The following is a 17,778-nucleotide window of genomic DNA, read 5'->3' as shown; positions in this document are numbered from 1 at the left end:
GTCAGCTTGTTAGGAGAACACTACACTTGAAACTATTTTGTTGTTAGTTCTTGTTACTATTGAAATGCTATTATTTCTAAATAATAAATGATAATTTCATTTGTAGAATCATTTGCATTAATTTCATTTGCAAAAATATCTAAATATCCAAAAAGTAAAAAGTTTGCAATTTGTTCAATTTGAATAGTGACTTGCTTTGACCAACACTGTCCACATAATGTTGTGTCCTGTAGCAATGCATACACCGGCCCCAGCGGAGCTCTTTATTTCAGGGGCTCTTCCGGGTTCCAGCTCCTTCCCCTCCTCCTCAGCCCTTTCTGCTTACCAGCATCCTGGTTCCTTCTCTGGACGATCTTTCACTCCCTCACTATCCCTGCAGGACTCACCTACATTTAGCCCGACTTCCAATGGTTTGCTTTCCCCCCACGATTCCCTGCTGCACATCAAAACACCCTCCCAGTCCAGCTTGGGCTTTGATCGCTTGCTGTCTTCCCAGAGTGCCACCTACCGGGGCTCCCAGGAGCCCCAGGCCCCTCCTCAGACCCAAGCCCCTTCCACCTCAACCAGTTGCCACCTGCCCCCTCCCCAGTTCAATCTGTTGTCCTCCCAGCTCCACAACCAGTCATCCCAGCTCTATAATGCCTCCATGTTCTCTTCCACACCAGCCCTGCCACCCACGGCCCCCCCACTGCCCCAGCCTCCTCCAGAGAGGTCAGTTTCCCGGCAGGACAGTGTGATCAAGCATTACCAACGCTCGTCCCCAGCCCCGTCCACAACACTCCCCCTACAGCAGTATGTCAGCTGTGGTGGGTCATCAGGCTACCAGCAGATAGGCAGCCACCACAGACATTCTGGAGTTTCCTGCAGTCCCCTGGGGGACCAAAGCCCATCCTCTGACCCCAAGCCCTCACCACGGATGGAATCCAAGACGTATCGACCTATCATCCAAACTCCTTACACTTCCTCATCCTCTAGCTCCTCAGCCTCCTCCTCATCGGGCACTAAGGGAGCCAAAAGTACCAGCTCCAGTAGTGGCTACTCCTCTTCTGGCTCAGCATCATCCTCTTCCCGTACCCCACACACTCCACCATCAGCCTCCTCCGCCTCCTCTTCATCCTCTTCTAGTTCTAAGACAAGCACCGGCTCCTTGTCTGCTCCCTCTCGTCAGCAGCCCCCACCTCAGTCAACACCAGCACCACCTCCTCTACCAGTGGTGTCATCCACCCTTGTTCAACAGCCAGCACCCAAACAATGCCTCTCCACCTATGGTTCTCCGTCTGTGGCCAAATCTAGCACAGGCCTACCAGACCAGACCCCTCCCCAGCAACATGCCCAGTCCTACTCTCCCAACCAGCCTCCACCTACACACATGGCCCAGTCTTATGGAGGCTTCAACTCACCTCATGCCCAGGACCTAAGCTCTGGAGCTGGGGGCACTGGAGGGAAGGCCTTCACTGGTATAGGCTCAGGGGGACGCTCGTTTTCTGCAGAGATAGTCTTTGGGGACTCAAGTTTTGGCTCAGCTTCCCTCAGAAGAGCAGGCAGTCCTTCCTTAGGGTATGGGACTGCTGGAGGATCAACTGGTAGTGGACCCGTATCAGGAGGTGCTGCACTTGGCAGTGGAGTTGGATCTACAGGAGCAGGGAGCACGGCTGCTAGTGTTGGTAATGGAGGCAGCAGCTCTTACCACCTGCCTGAGTCTAGTCCCTCACCCTCCATAAATTCTACCATCAGTCGCCCTGGATTGCACTCTCCTGCTTCTGCTCGCCCTGCACAGTCCCCTGGAGGTTCAGGGGCCAAATACTTATCCTCCATCCTCTCTCCTGCTTTTATGTCCTCACCACAAGGGTTCCCTGATACACGGCAAACACAGAGCCAGTCCTACCACTCAACACCACCCAAGCCAAAAACAGAGACCAACACCAACATGCTGGGAGTTGAGCAATCCCAAGGTGAGGAAGAGGATGATGACGATTTCCTTATCCACCACTTACTACATGTCCAGAGCTCAACTCCCCATCCATCCCAGCATCACCCACCTCCTCAGCAACTACCCCAGCCGCTCCCACAGGTTAGGGATGGGGAAGGCAAGGGGGTGACCTATGACATTAACAAGATCTCAGAAGAGCGCTACCATCTTCAGAGTGTCATTCGTACCAATAACACCACCAGCAGTTCAGGTCCTGCAACGGCAATTGGTGATGCAGCAGGTGGTTTAAATAGTCAGTTGGAAATGTCACAGAAGAAACAGCAGCAGACCAAGTCAGAGTTGACTATATCAAAGTCCACTGCTGGAGAGGTAGGAGGGGTCACTGACTCTCTGTCCCACTCCCATCAACAACAGCATGACTCCCTGGGATCTGTGGTCCATTATGGAAGAGGGGACCCCTACACACAGCACCCACACTCCCAACATTCCCATCACACATCACATGTATCCTCACACTCTCAGCAACATTCTCAGCACTCTCGGCACACTCAACACACACAGCACTCTCAACATTCTCAGCATAACCATCCCCATCCCCACCCTCACAGCCACCCTCACATGGAACTAAAGAAAACTGCAGATGCAAATGACAATGCCTACTTGTGTAACACACCAGATGTGCAGCAGGCCAGACAAAGCCAGGTCCCCCTCTCTCTGATGGATTCGCCACCAGACCCTCCCCAACAAACTCACATGCTGCAGTCTGTCCTTTCCCACACCACCCGCACCAAGCTGGACCCCCAGCAAGCCCCTCCACAGCAGCAGCAGCATCCTTTGAGCCAGCAGGCCATGATGGGTTCAGCTGGAGGAGCGGGTCCTGCCGGGGTGGAATCCCATCCACAGAACCAGTCCTCACAGTTGCAACTCCAGCTCCAGAACCAGGGTATAGATACCCACTATAGCCTTGGAGCCCAGCCAAGAGATCAAACCAGACCCAGTCAGAACTCAGTGTCTCCGCTTGAAATGCTAGAACAATCTCTTTCCCGGACAAACAGCATAGACAGCGGAAGAGCTCTGGACAGAACTGGGGTTGGTGTGAATGTTACAGGAGGGGATGGAGACAGACATAGACAGCAGCACAGACTTACACCCCACCACCATCCCCAACAAACAGCCTCAGATCTCCATGACTTCCTGTCTGAACCAGATTTGGGCTTGTCCACCCCCTCACACCTGCACCACCTCAACCAGCCACAGGCCCATGCCCACCCCCATGCCCACCACCAACAGCAAGCACACACTCACCATCAGCTGTCACACTCTCAGCTAGCTCACCCACACTCCCACCGGATGGCAGCAAATATGGGTACTCCCCAACAACAGCAACAGCCTCAACAAAGAGACACTGAAACCCAGCTTTCACACTCCCAGTTAGACCAGCTCAAACAGCACCAGTTTGACACAGTGAGCCCAGTGGGTAAAGTAGGACAGAATCAAGCTCAGCAGCAGCGGTTTGCGCCTCTAACATCCATCTGCTTTCCAGACTCTCTCTTACACGATGAAGATCGCTCTTTCTTTCCTGAGATGGAGGACATGTTTTGTTCAGCTGATTACAAGTCAAGCTGTGCTGGGGATTCAGGGGCAGGACAAGCTGCTCAAGAAAGCCTTACCCAGGGTCATGGGCAGGGGCAAGAAGGTATGGAGGCCTTAAAAACAGGAGGTGCTGGAGAGGGCTATGATATGGTTGGTCATCACAGTGATCAAGGCTATGGACAGTACTGCCACAGCCTTCCAGGAACAGGAAATGGCAATCTGCACTTAGACCTAGACTCTATGAAGACCCATGAGCTTCCCTCCACTGTAAATACTGACCAGCTTGGCCTCATCCAATCCCAAACTCCCACTATGGGATTGAGCTCAGCAGTCCAAGGGGATGGCTCAGTCAACAAGATGATGGGAACTATGGGAGTGGGTGGAAGTTCAAGCACTACCAGTCTGACCTCACCTATCTTCTGTTCCTCTCGACCCAAGAAACTGCTGAAGACCAGCTCATTTCACTTGCTCAAACAGCGGCGTGAGCCACAACCTCAAACAAAGAAAAACTATGCGCAGGAGTACGAATTTGAGGACGATGAGGATAAAGCTGATGTTCCAGCTGATATTCGCCTCAACAGTCGACGCCTTCCTGACCTGCTCCCTGACTTGGTCTCGAGTTGTAGGAAGACTGGTGGGCCATCAGGAGTAAGTGGGCTCAGTCCACTGATGGGTGACATGGATTTCTGCCACCCCTCCAGCTACCCTTCCCTTGGACACCCTCCACAACTCCTCCCAAACGATGGCCCTAAGAAAAGAGGCAGGAAACCAACTAAACCAAAACGTGAAGGCCCTCCTCGCCCACGAGGTAGACCACGCATACGTCCTCTTCCAGAGCCTCCTTACTGCAGAGGGCTGATGGGATCAGTGGCTGGAGAAAGTAGGAGGGGTCGTGGGCGGGGTCGAGGGCGAGGCAGGAGGGACGAAGGTCTTGTGGAAATGCATCAAGATATGAACAAAGCACAAACCCTCCCCTATCACCATCAGCAACAGTTCAACCAACAGCAGCATCTCCAACAGCATCCACACCAACATCACAGACAGCAGGCAGACCACCACCAAGCACCACCACAACAACAACAACAGCATCACCTGCATCATCAGCAACAGCATGTTTCCTGTCCTCACCACCAACCGCAACATCAACAGCAGCAACATCAACATCATCATCATCATCAACAACAACAACAACAACAACAACCATCCCAGCAGCTGCAGCAAGATCCAATCAGACCTATCAAGGTAATAGTGGACAAAATAAGAGATAATCTGGGCCTGTACTTATCAAGAATCATAGAGTCAGTCCTAAAAAGTTTGAATGGCGCAAATTGGTCTTAGCTTGGAGTAGGACATTAATAAAATTAGTAAAAAGTAGTAAAATAAGTAATGATGAATTAACTCACAGCTTTTGACACTTGTGTAATCAGAATCAGAATCAGAAATACTTTATTGATTCCCGGGGTAAATTGTACTGTGTGTAATTTATCTGATAAACCTGACTTTACGTTCCTTGAATGTTTGTTTCCGTGAAAGTTTTGTTTTTTAAATATGAAGTTATGTATACATTTTGTTACTTACATTGTAACAAAGGTATATGACAAGTAACTGTGCCAATACTGAAATCAGTATTTAAATGCACAAATTACAGTTCATATTACTCTGAATACTGAAATCAGTATTTAAATGCACAAATTACAGTTCATATTACTCTGAATGGCTTTACACGCTTACACCGTATGTATACTGTAGATGAAATGTGATCTACAATAAAAATGATTAATAAGGTAGTGTAGTGGTACTACTGTTGGTGTTGTCTGGCTTAGAGGGTTGATTAAATGTTGCATGCATTAAGGTAGAACCAAAATGTATCACTGACAATTCTATATTTATATATTCCTTTTGCCATTTCTGGCCTGACCACAAATTAGATTCTCTAGTATAGTCTAAGAGCAAAACTGAACAGAAAAGTCATACTTAGCATTATAAATGTTAGATCTCACAGATCTCTGTGAAACCAGTGCCTGAGTTTTAACAAACCAGCATCAGTGGCTCATGTTCTAGATATCCATGGTAATCATGCTACAGTAATTCCAACAGAACAAATGTTGCATATTTTGTTCTGAAAGTCCTGCTGAATGTCTTAATCCAACCAATCTTAATCCTGTCTGTCTCTCAGATCAAACTGCCTGTTCCGACCATGCTTCCATCAGAATCCTTGTTGAGGACAGACTCACTGTCCAGCAACGAGCCAGTTCTGTCTGATGGATCAGTGGGGTCAGCACCATCTCTGGGCCTGAGTCCTGGACCCAGCACCGCCATGGACATCAGCAGAAATGAGCTGAACCAGACTCAAGACAAGATGATGAAGCATCAACAGAAAGCTGGAGAGGTAAATAACAAACATTCACAAAAAACTAATAGAAATAGGAAATGCTGAACTTGTCTTTGCTGTAAAAAACAATTTGAAGTGAAGATTTATATGTAATAATTTCAATGCAAAGTATTACAATTTTCAAAGGTTTGAAAGGATGGTGAGTGCCTTACATGAATTCATTACATGATTTTATCATGTAAATTTGAATGGACTGGCACTGTGCGATGTGTTACCAAAGCTGAGAGTTTTCTCATCTCCCCTGTCAAATTATACACAACAGCTTGAGGGGGGTGGCTTTTCCATGGGGGAAGGGCAAAATGACAAATATCTTGCAAAGAAAAAGTATTATTTGTGAAGGAATTGGAGGCTGGTGAACGTTGGATTTATTTATTCAAAAAGGGGACTTGGAGACAAGATTTAAGAGAGCAGAGCTTGCCACCCGATATTAACCCAAAAGAAGCATATATCCTTTTGTTTAAGGTAATCCATAGTATCAGTAAGCAATCGGACCATAACCCCAGAACATGTGTGTAAAAGAAAGTACCATTTTGACGGGACATACATTTTTTATTGTTGTTATAACATTTTCTTTTACAGAATTTAATATGGTAACAATATGTATTAATTGTCAATTGTATAAAAGTGCTGACATAGCTTTAAGGATGTTGGACTGTGTTCACATCTGTAGGACAAAACCTAGTCCCGCAATTTTAGATCAATGCAGCAGGGCAATGACCCTTAATAAGGTGTTTTTAAGAGCTACACATTGAATTGTTTTTGGCTGATGTTGTCCAGACTGAAGGCAAAATGCAGCACACACATGGCAGAGCATCACCAGTTTCTCACCAAGTGTCTGCTGATGTCTATGGGCTGTGGACTTCAGCCAGTCAGTGATTGCAAAGGCTTTGCAACTAATTAAATCTAATGATTTTGTTTAGGTTCATGTTAACTTGCCATTACTTTTTGTTGCTTAGAATTTGTATAATGTACAAAAAAGGCTACAGTGTCTACACTGTTCGTACTGATGAATCTAGGTACACACATCATAGTTTTTCTAGGTGTCAGGCTCAAACTCCCTCTTTTAGAGTACAATATGAAAGGGGGCAATAAAAATGATGATGACAACACTTAGATGTTAACAATGGCAATAATGTTGAGACACAATTCATATTTTCTTCCCTTTTGGATGACATTAAATGCACATTCTTCCTCTTAAATATAATGTACATATATAAATGTGTTCCTGACTTTATGTAACCCCCACCATGAATCTTCACGATAACTGTGAACATCTTGAAAAGGATCATATAACGTTCATGTAAAGAAAAAGCTAACTTTATACATAACAATCAGAAAAGAGTTTGACTTAACCTTTGCTAAATTGATTTTTGAAAGCTGTTTTCTCTGATTTCTCTGACCACAGCTGACGTGGAAGAAAGAAATTGACGATCCACTGAATCCTGAAGCCTGGGCTGCTATGCAGAAACTCTCCAGTTCAGTAAGTTACTTCACAACCTCTACAAAATGAGCAAAGCAAGGAGCTTCATATATAATTCATACCTCATCCATTCAAACTCGAGCCTCTGGTAGAGAGAGCAACACATTCTCCACCTTCTTCCCACCTCAGGTGCCTATAGGCACTGTGCAAAAGGCATTTTTCCCTGGTATTTGTTCAAAATAAATGTACAAAATGATTTGGTGATGTAGTCTCCAGTGGAAAGAACAACACAATATTTTAATTTTCAGTCATGTTTTCGTGATTTGAGGTTTGGAGAGAAGGAGGTTATAGTTGACTGACAGCCAGCTCTTTCTGACTGACAAAAGAGAGAGGAGAGAGATGGCTGTTACCAGGGCAGCTGTTGCCACGGTTACTACATTTTTCAGTGCAGGACCCTTGCTGCCACCTGCTGTCTGTTAAGCGTTATTACCTATAGTCTAGTGTCCAGGGCCTGTATTTATTGAAATTTGTTACAATAAAAGAGAAATTTTAGAGTTGAGTAAAAGCAAAAATCCTTGACTTTTATTTCTATTAACAAGAGCTCCAAATGTGAGCACACCATGTTTCTTAATAACTGCACAAGCATTGCTCATGATGATAATACGTTGACTGAATCAATGTGGTATATCTTTACTATGTGATAAATTAACTGAATATCTTTAGTGTTGGACTGTTGGTTTGACACAACAAGATGTCTGATTACATCATGTTACATTTTTTTGACATTTTATAGACGAAATTAACTAATTAAGAAATTAATCAGATTAATTGATGAGAAAAATAATTGTGACAGGGAGAGACAGGGAGAGACACAGACAGAGAGAGAGACCGAGAGAGAGAAAGGTTTCTGAATAATATTTGTAAGTATCATGCGACTGTTGATATGCACATGTTGTTGTATGTTATTTATTGTTGTTTATTGCTAATCAAACCAGTGTTAATCATTCTCTGTATTGCTTTGACAATATAGACTCTCTGATCTGAATTTAGCAGCTAAAGAGCCAGACATTTCCCTCAGGAAATGGTTGACACCAAACCAGAGCTAAAACAGAGAGAATATTGGATTTATTCATCATGCATTCATACATGCTTTGTGTCTTGCTGCATGTCTTACTTGGCAGCTGTTTGCTAACATGTTCACCATAACCTTAACTTCGTAAGGTGCTAAAGTTATGATGACAGCTTGCTCTGCTGCCACCTAGTGGTAAAAAATAAAAATAAAAATCAGTGAATGCTGCTTTAAAGACAGATTGCTAGCTGACACAGTTGTACAGTGTACAGAAGAATACAGCTAGCTGACAAACCATGCCAGTACAGTGGACAGGGAGTGCCAACATCATAAAGCAGTCATCAGTGATGAGATTTTGCTCTTTTGCAGGCTGATGAGAAGGCTTTCGACTTTAAACCTGGCTTCATGGCCTCTTTTTTGGACTTCCTGAAGACCGGCAAAAAACAGTCAGGCCTTGAACTGGGACATGATGGAGGCGAGCAGGAATCCCTAAACCCATGTTCCTCTCTGAAGGGAGGGATTAGGCCTTTATCCCCACCTCCTCCTCCTCTACCACCAAGTCCTCCACAACAGCCTCCAGGAACATTCAACGAGGGAGGGCAGGGCGAGGGAGTGGACCTGGCTCTCAGCAGCTGTCAGAGTCCCTGCAAGCCTCTGGATGAGGAGCTTAAAAGGAACCTGGAGACGCTGCCCTCCTTCTCCTCTGATGAGGAGGACTCGGTCAGTAAGAACCAGGACCTGCAGAAGAGCATCTCATCTGCCATCTCTGCCCTCTATGACACCCCACACTCGTTGGCTGCTGCAATGGCTTCTGCCATGGTCAAGGCCCCACCCACTCTGTCCCCGCCTACTCCACAGGAGCCGCCACTCAGCCCCCCTCTCCCTGCCATGCCTCCCCTCATCCCCAGTATGGAGAATGGAAAAGAGGAGGCGCTCACGTACACTCAGCATCAAACACAGGACAAGGAAGAACAAAAATCTGTCCCCCCACAGTTGAATAGGGAAAAAGCAGAGGAGAGGACAGTTGAGCAAGGAGGAGAAGAGAAGGAGGAGGAAGGAGGAGGGGAGACTGCAGGAAATGAAGAAATAATGAGAGAACCACAGAATCTGCAGCAGGTAGCCCTGCAGAAGCAGGAGGAGGAAGAGCAGAGGATGTCTGACATGCAGATTTTAGAGGTTCCTAAGGTCGAAGGTAATGTATGTGTTTGTTCGTCTGTCTGTCCGCTTCTTTAAAACCGTCTTTAACAAGGAAAGTTCTCTGAAAGTCACTGATACCATGTATAGAAAGTGTATTATTGACCTTGCAAACAGTAGTTTGACAAAATAAGAGTTTTCAGCTACATCTCGTGGCCTTCATCAGCAAATGGCGTCACTCAGTGGTCATGGAGTTGGTTCACCTGTCATAATGTGAACACACTGTGGAACTTCAGTCACGTAATAGGTGGTTGTATAAGGAGCAGTTGGTAATCTGTCTCTCTTTAAAGATGTTCTCTGGTGTCAGGTGTAGCAATATAATAGTTATTAAACATTTGCTCTCCTTTGGGGTACCAACTTTAGTTTGAAGGAAAATGAATAAACCAAAATGAATCATTAAATTGATCAGTCATGTCAGAAGGAATTGGAATTATTTTCGATACATTTACTTCTGTCTGCTGCTTCAAAGAAAAACACACAGACAACTTCTTGCTGCTAGATGAGGACATTTATTTATAGCTAAATGTCAAATAAATTAATAAATGAAAGATTAATAAAAAGTACACGGTGAAGAAAATATACAGATGAATGCAAGATCTTAAATGGTAAACCTTACTCAGTGGGCGATAGTGAAGTGAGAAGCATGTGATGCTAGTGACGCTAGGGAAATCAACTTCTCAAAAGGGGATTTATTTTATTTGACATCAACTCTTATCACAGTAGCAGATTGAGTTTTGCCTATTTGCAGACTCATTGCAGAGTGGAGACCGTTTCAGCTGACTTCCAAAGTTGCTCTGCGGTGGCACAGCGCAGCAGGAGGTGCAGGCCTGTCTGCATGTGATGGCAAAGGTCATGGCCAGGGCGCTGCTGGCACGGTTCTCTAGGGCAGTCAAAGTTAGGCTTGCAATACGGCTCCTGTTGAGTCCTTGTGATGTGGTGGCTGAATGTCGAATAAAGTTTATCTGGATACACTAAGTTCTTCAGCTATGCACGTGTAAAGCCGTTGGCAGGAGGAAAACGTCAAAAAAGAAAAACACTTTAAAATTGCAAGGCATAGTCTAGTTCTTCAGTTTAACACAGAGGCGCTCAAAGGCTTGCTAAGAAAAAGCTGCACTTTTACACACTTATAATTGCATCCTTAGTGAATAGAGACCCATTATCTATGGTCAGTAGATGGCAGTGTGGCCACATGGTATACAATGTATTAATCTTATGAATTAATAACTAATTCGTTTTACATCGTACAGAGACCGGCACTATTTTCCAGTGGAAATGTGCTAAGTAATGTTAGCTACATTACTGATTTTAATTTACCTTGATTCAGGCTTGGCCTGGAAAGAAGAATATAACAGTGTTGCTTCCTCAGGAATGCACTTAAGTGTTATGATAGGTCTTGTGGTCATCTCATCTCCAGACCAGATCAGAGGTGAGAGAAGGTGTTGCTTGTGTGAGAGAAAGAATGAAAGAAAGAAAGAAAGAAAGAAAGAAAAGGGGAGAAGAGTGGTGTTTCTTAGTCTCCTCTTTGACTTAATATCCAGTTAAAATAATCAACAGAGTAATTTTATTGTCTTCACATCTGTTTAGCTAGTTTGTTATCTTGACAAGATATGTATTTCTCAGGGGTGGAAAGTTCTGGTACTTTGTCTGGGAAGTGTCCCAATGACACCTTTACTATTGGAGATGTGAGAAGTCAGTTTACAGATCAGGAGAGGTCTCAGCAAAAAGGGTTTTCACCCCCCCATAGAATTCCTCAAAGTGAAGAATCAGTTCTGCAGGATGTCTGTGAATGTGTGGATAGACAGTCCCTCCATTGTGATCACTACATAAGTGTCAATGTCCTCCTTGATTGTTCTCTGGACGCCCTCTGACTCCTGGTGATTGTTGTTTGACCCCCTCCTCACCCTTACCCCCTGCTTTTTACTTTGACCTAAAGGTGGGTCATGTGATATAATCTGAACTCACATCATTGCAACTGGGCCAACAACCCCATTGACCTATAAGGACCATGAGAAAGCTGAATGGACCTTGATTTAATGAACTCGCAATCTTACAGTCATTTCATGTGATGATGACCCCCACCCCTGTTTTTCAGATTCTCCTTCAGGACCTGTTCTTGCTCCTGCACCTCCATCCCCATCACTGTCCATCTCCCCCTCGCCGCCCACCTACTCTTCACCCTCACCCCTCCCTCCCCTGTGTATCTCCGTGCCCTCCCCACTGCCAATCCAGCAGGATGAGGAAGAGACAAACTCAACTTATTCTCCTTCTGAGCAGCAGCAGCAGCAGCAGCAGCAGCAGCAGCCCTCCTACCAACTGGCTCCAACTGCAGGCACCTCCCCACCCCCCTCCACCTCCCCCCCGGCCATGCCATCCTCACCCCTCTCCAACCTTCCCCTGGGCCAGTCCATCCCTCCTCCGTCCACCACACCTCCCCCATCATCCTCTGATCAGGACCAGGAACCTGAAGCTGGACAGCCTTCCCCCTCATCACCCTCCTCTTCATCACCCTCTTCATCGTCCTCTCCGCCACCATCACCTCCAACCCCGGAAGAGGCCCCAGCATCCCAGCGTCTTACCTCCCTCCACCTGGCAAAGAAGCAGACTGACGCCGCCATAGCTGGGGAGAGTGAAGAGGAGGACAGTGAGAGTGGAGGCGAGGGGATCTTCCGTGAACGTGACGAGTTTGTGGTTCGAACTGAGGACATTGGGACTCTTAAAGTGAGTTCCCCTGCAGCTCCCAGGACGTATGTAGGGTGAATAATGAACTTACCTTTAATGATATACATTTATTTGTTTTACCAGATGGCCTTGCAGACAGGCCGGGAGCCCCCACCCATCTGGAGGGTGCAGAAAGCCTTGCTCCAGAAATTCAGCCCAGAGATCAAAGATGGTCAAAGACAGTTCTGTGCAACCAGTAATGTGAGTTTTCCAGCAGACACACGTTTATCAGAATCAGAATCAGAATCAGAAATACTTTATTGATCCCTGGGGGAAAATTGTACAACTTTAACTCAGGAATCCCACAGGTTCAATCAATACTAAATTATACAAGGCAGATTCCATCTTACGAGCCTTCTTAGGCTTAAGAAGTTTTTCTTTTTGTTTTTAAAAAGTTATTTTTGGGGCTTTTTTGCCTTTATTAGCTAGTGACAGGAAACATGGGAGAGAGAGAGAGGAGATGACATGCAGTAATGTGCCCGGGCGGAATCAAACCTGGGCCTCTTAATGATGGCGTAGATTAGAGGTGTTGAAGCACATATGGAGAATGTTCGATTCCCTCTCTCTCTCTCCACATATTTCCTGTCTGTACATTTGCTGTAAGCTGTCCAATAAAGACACCAAATGGCATAAAAGAAAAATGATTGTAGATTGTGTGACCCCCTACCTGCTTGTAGAAGGTTAAGAATGATTTAAGAAGCTGTGGAACCTGCACGAACATGAACTAACCTTCACGTTAGTTTTTAGTGTTTTGTATAATTGAATTGCATCTTAAGTTTGTACTTTTTTCATGTACACTGTTACGCTGTCGTTTGATGTAAACTGGGATAAACTAAGAACAAGAATGGCATCAAACTGACCATTTGTTGCAGCATATATATATATATATATATATATATATATATATATAGGTTGCCCCCCCCCCCCCTCCAAAAAAAAGTAGGCATTTCGAGACTTGCATGCACTTTCATGCTGGAGTTACACAGCCGGGATGAGACTCAGCATCTCCAAATCTGAGGCCTTGCTACTCTGCTGGAAAATAATGGATTTTCCCCCATGTGAATGAGTTACTGTCCCTTGTGAAGGAGTTCAAGTATCTTGAGGTCTTGTTTATGAGTGAGGGTAAGATGGAGCGTGGGTGAATGAACTGGTTAGATGAAGAGGTGCAGGTGGCATGCATTTATTGCGGTTGAGGTATTATTTACATTTTTTGTTTACTAAATTTTTATTCTTATTCTTCCTCCCTCAGTATCTGGGTTACTTTGGTGATGCCAAAATGCGCTACCAGCGTTTGTATGTGAAGTTCTTGGAGAACGTCAACAAAAAAGATTATGTCAGAGTGTGTTCTCGAAAGCCGTGGCATCGGGCCGGTCTGACTCTAAGGTAAGACTGTGGTTTTCTTGTCAAATGTTTCTGATTATCACTCAGAGGTAGGGCTATAAAGACAATCTCATTGGAGATCTGATTCTCTTTCTGAACTTGCTTGATAGGCGCCAGTCACTACCTAAACAGCTGCCCACCATTCACAGTCAAACCCCACCTCGAGTGGAGAGAGACGACAGAGAAAAGGAGAGACAGAAAGAGAGAGAGCTGAAGGAGCAGAGAGAAAGAGAAAAAGAACAAAGGGAGAGAGTAGAAAAGGAGCATAAGGAGAGAGAGAGGAGAGAGAAAGAGGAGAGGGAGCAGAAAGAGAAGGACAGGAAAGAAACAGAGAAGATAGAGAGGGAAAAAGAGGACAGAGAGCGAAAGGAGAGAGAGCGGAGAGAAAAGGAGAAAGAAATGGAATGGGAGAAAGAGAGGGAGAGTGAAAGAAGGGAGAAGGAGCAGAAAGAGAGGGAGAGAAGAGAGAAAGAGCAAAAGGACAGGGAGAGGAAGGAATATGAGAGAGAGCTGAAAGAGAGGGATAGAAGGAACAGGGAGCAGAGAGAGAAGGAGAAACAGGATAGGGAGCGGAAAGAAAGGGAAAGACAGGAGAGAGAGCGGAAAGAGAGGGAGAGACAGGAGAGGGAGCAGAAAGAATGCGAGAAACAGGAGAGAGAGCAGAAAGAAAGCGAGAAGCAGGAGAGGGAGCAGAAAGAAAAAGAAAAAAAGGAGAGGGAGCAAAGTGAGAGGGAGCAAAGTGAAAGGGAGCGGCAGGAGAGAGAGCAAAAAGAGAGGGAGAAACAAGAGCGGGAGAGAAGAGATAAAGAGAGAGAAAAGAGAGAAAGGGAGCGCAGAGAAAAGGAGAAACAGGAGAGGGAGCGGCGAGAGAAGGAGAGAGAACAGAGGGAGAGGGAAAAAGAGAAAGAGAGGGAGCAGAAAGAAAAGGAGGGAAGAGAGAGGGAGAAAGAGAAGGAGAAGCAAAGGGACCAGGAGAAAGAGAAGAGGGAGAGAGAGGCGAGAGAAAGGAGAGATGGCGCAGTGGAGTTTGCAAGGTTGAAGGAGGAGAAGAGAGGAGGAGAGAAGAAGATGGAGCGTCAGTCCAGAGCCAAGGTGCCAAAGGACAAGACAGAGCCTCCTCCCAAGAAGAGGAAGAAGTGGCTGAAGGAGGTGCCCTCCTCCTCATCTGAGTCTGACTCCTCCCCTCCCAGTGAAGACGAAGGTCAGCCGCTCTGTGTGTTACTCACAAAATAAATGTCCCTCGGCCAGTGTCGGCTGTGTTCAGGCCCTCAGAGCACCTCCTCTGTGTTTCAGGGCCTTTGCGGGGAGGAGCTAGCAGCCGGGCCATGAGAGAGATGTTCAGGAGTTACGTGGAGATGCTGGTCAGTACAGCACTGGACCCTGATATGATCCAGGCACTGGAGGACACTGATGGTGAGCACATACCGGTGACAGAATGGCCTTTTCACTGTTGTCAGTGTGTTATCAGATGGCCATACTGGTTGGCTGGTTGGTTTTCAAGGACCATACCAGTGTTTTTGCAAAGTTGACAATTTTCAAAGGCATGTTGTAGTTTCAGTAGTTGAATGTATTTTGTCTAACTCCATTAACTGCCTTAGACTCTTAAACTTGCTATGTTTAATCAGTCACAGTGGAGATAAAGTCTGGAAATTGATTTTTCACCAGTCGCCCATTATTGCGTGGCGACAGAGTTGTAAGCGCAGATTGATTTGAAAAGCTTAGGTCACGATAAAGTAACCTTGTACAGTGTGATAGATTATTGTTACTTGCTTGTAATGTACAGTGAGTCACACACTGCCAATACATGCGTGATCGGTAACTATGCTGTCCTGGAATAGTACAGTGCTGCTTCGAAGTAGGGCCAAACCGTGACCACCTCTCCTCTCGACCAAGCTGAACAAAAGAAAATAACTTTTGCATTCATTGTTAACACACACATGAATATAAATGTGAAAACACTCCACTAAGCCTGTAGTTAAGAGATTGTCAAACATTTCTATTGACATGTTGGCCATTAAATATGGACGAGGAGGAGCCTCAGACAGAGATCAGTTCAACCCTTATATAGGCATTTATTGAGCACCATGTGCAGCCGAGCAACAGCAACCAAGCAGCTGGCGCAACCATCCCTTATATACCCTCCCATCAGGGCTGGAGGAAGTCCTCCCTTCACTTCAGTAAAAGTATAAATAAACAGACAAACATGTGCTCTAGTAAAAGTTGAAGTACCACATTAACCTTTTTGATTGAGTAAAAGTAATTATGTACTTGCATTTAAGTATAATTAAAGTACTGACAGTAAAAGTACTTGTCAAATGTATTCCCAAGTGCAAAAGTCTACAATATGTCACTAAGTGGGCCTGCTGTTGTTGCCAAAATAGTACAGGTTGTGCCAACAGTCATATATCAATTATTTGATTATTTTTTTTATCTGAGACACAGTTCACACTTGGACTTGGACGATTCTGTGAATCAGAATGAGTTTTTTCAGGGGTAACCTACAGACTGAAATGCCATTAAGCAAAATAACACAGAATACTAATTATACCTATATATATAATGTTTTATTTAACTGTAAAAAAAAAAAAAGTAATCTAATGCACAACTATTGTACTTGATAGATTGCAGTAAACACAAACAAGACAAAGGGACATGAAACACAACACCTGCACTACTACATCAATAGGCACTGATCCTAACGCAGGATTTCAACATATCATCTCTTACAATAGTTACTTTTGTAAAAGATGTTTTACAGGATAATTTAAAGAAAGCTGGCAATTTAAAGAACAATGTAAAATTCAATTTGAATTTATCCAGTTTCAGCATGTCCTCAAGAAGAACCGATGCGGCAATCAGTTTATGGTTGGTAAATGAGTGTTCTACTACTTTAACTCCTCAGATGAGTTGTACCTCCCACCCATGAGGAAAATTGATTGCCTGCTCAGTGAACAGAAGAAGAGGTTGTTGAGGAGAGTCAACATGAGTGTTCAGCACCAGGTAAACCCACACATCTTTCTCGTTTGTTTTACAGGCACTACTCAGATCACAGTCTGATGATGATGATTTACAATAAATATCTGGGCGTAGGCGTGGAGACTGCAGATACATTTAAAAAAAGTTTCTTTACACCAATCCTACTCCCACATCAGCGAGTTCAAACTAAACTTGAGCTGTATCTCATGCCTTTGACTACATTCTGCTTTCCTCTCTCCAGGAAGCTTTACATATATTCCCCAAAATGACGGCAGACCCGCTGGAATCTGGAGCTGTCAAAGTTCATCTTGGCGGGGAGGGTTACAACCGCAAAACTCTCAACCGAGTCAAGAGGAGTATTCCTAAGCAACAGGTCAGAAATAGCATGGCTATAACATCACGCTCTCTACTCCCATTCCAGTTTGTTCTGGGCACTGGGTAACTGGTCCTCAGTTGACAAAAAAATGTTTAACAGATACATATTAAAATAGACCTGCAGATAGATATTGACCATATATTTGTATGGTTAGGGGGTTGAATGACTTGACTTGACAAAGAGTAACTAAAGTACAAAATATGTCTTATTGTGTACATTTTCATGCATGGATAAAACAAATGAAACAAAAATGCAATCATCCCTTACCATATTGTACGAACTAAGACTACAGGTACAGCTGCTCCATGTCCAAAGCTCTGGGCAAAGCCCTGTGCCCGTTAGTGACAGCACAAGTTAGAGGGAGTCCTACAGAGATTTCATTTTTTTAAATTTTTTCAGCAACACAACTTCCACAGTTCAGAGAAGTGCTTGCAGAGTGTCCGCCGCAGACGTCATGGTGTTGTGTCTGCAGGGATGGTCAGGCACCTTTAAAGAGTCAGTGAAAGCCTTGTCGTCAGAAAGAGTTGTTATTTGTTCCGAGCATAGAAGTTCATTCTTAAACTTTGGGAACAGAATACAATGTGTAACACATGATCAATGATCAAAGCTCAAAGGTCCTCTGACAAGCTTTCTGAACTTTCACCCATTACCCATGGTCTTCATTAGCACATGGAGCTGGCTCAGGTGTCATCACATGAATGAAGTATGGAACTGCTTGGACACGTGTTCA

At 44.9% G+C, this 17,778-nt stretch overlaps 1 protein-coding gene across 1 annotated transcript in view; it reads left to right on the top strand.

Annotated features, from left to right (window-relative positions):
* The window catches only part of prr12b (proline rich 12b), a 29,940-nt gene that overhangs the window by 8,864 nt on the left and 3,298 nt on the right, over positions 1 to 17,778 (top strand). The window contains exons 4-14 of the mRNA XM_070923378.1: positions 234 to 4,765; positions 5,700 to 5,912; positions 7,321 to 7,395; positions 8,774 to 9,596; positions 11,691 to 12,316; positions 12,401 to 12,517; positions 13,566 to 13,699; positions 13,807 to 14,897; positions 14,990 to 15,109; positions 16,599 to 16,696; positions 16,914 to 17,045. Coding sequence (XP_070779479.1) covers positions 234 to 4,765; positions 5,700 to 5,912; positions 7,321 to 7,395; positions 8,774 to 9,596; positions 11,691 to 12,316; positions 12,401 to 12,517; positions 13,566 to 13,699; positions 13,807 to 14,897; positions 14,990 to 15,109; positions 16,599 to 16,696; positions 16,914 to 17,045 — 7,961 coding nt within the window. The remainder of the gene's footprint in view (positions 1 to 233; positions 4,766 to 5,699; positions 5,913 to 7,320; positions 7,396 to 8,773; positions 9,597 to 11,690; positions 12,317 to 12,400; positions 12,518 to 13,565; positions 13,700 to 13,806; positions 14,898 to 14,989; positions 15,110 to 16,598; positions 16,697 to 16,913; positions 17,046 to 17,778) is intronic.

Source organism: Enoplosus armatus, chromosome 17 (assembly GCF_043641665.1).
Source record: "Enoplosus armatus isolate fEnoArm2 chromosome 17, fEnoArm2.hap1, whole genome shotgun sequence".
Classification (NCBI taxonomy): Eukaryota; Metazoa; Chordata; class Actinopteri; order Centrarchiformes; family Enoplosidae; genus Enoplosus; species Enoplosus armatus.
The sequence above is the reverse complement of the archived record's forward strand: the minus strand, read 5'-3'. Positions and strand labels throughout refer to the sequence as shown.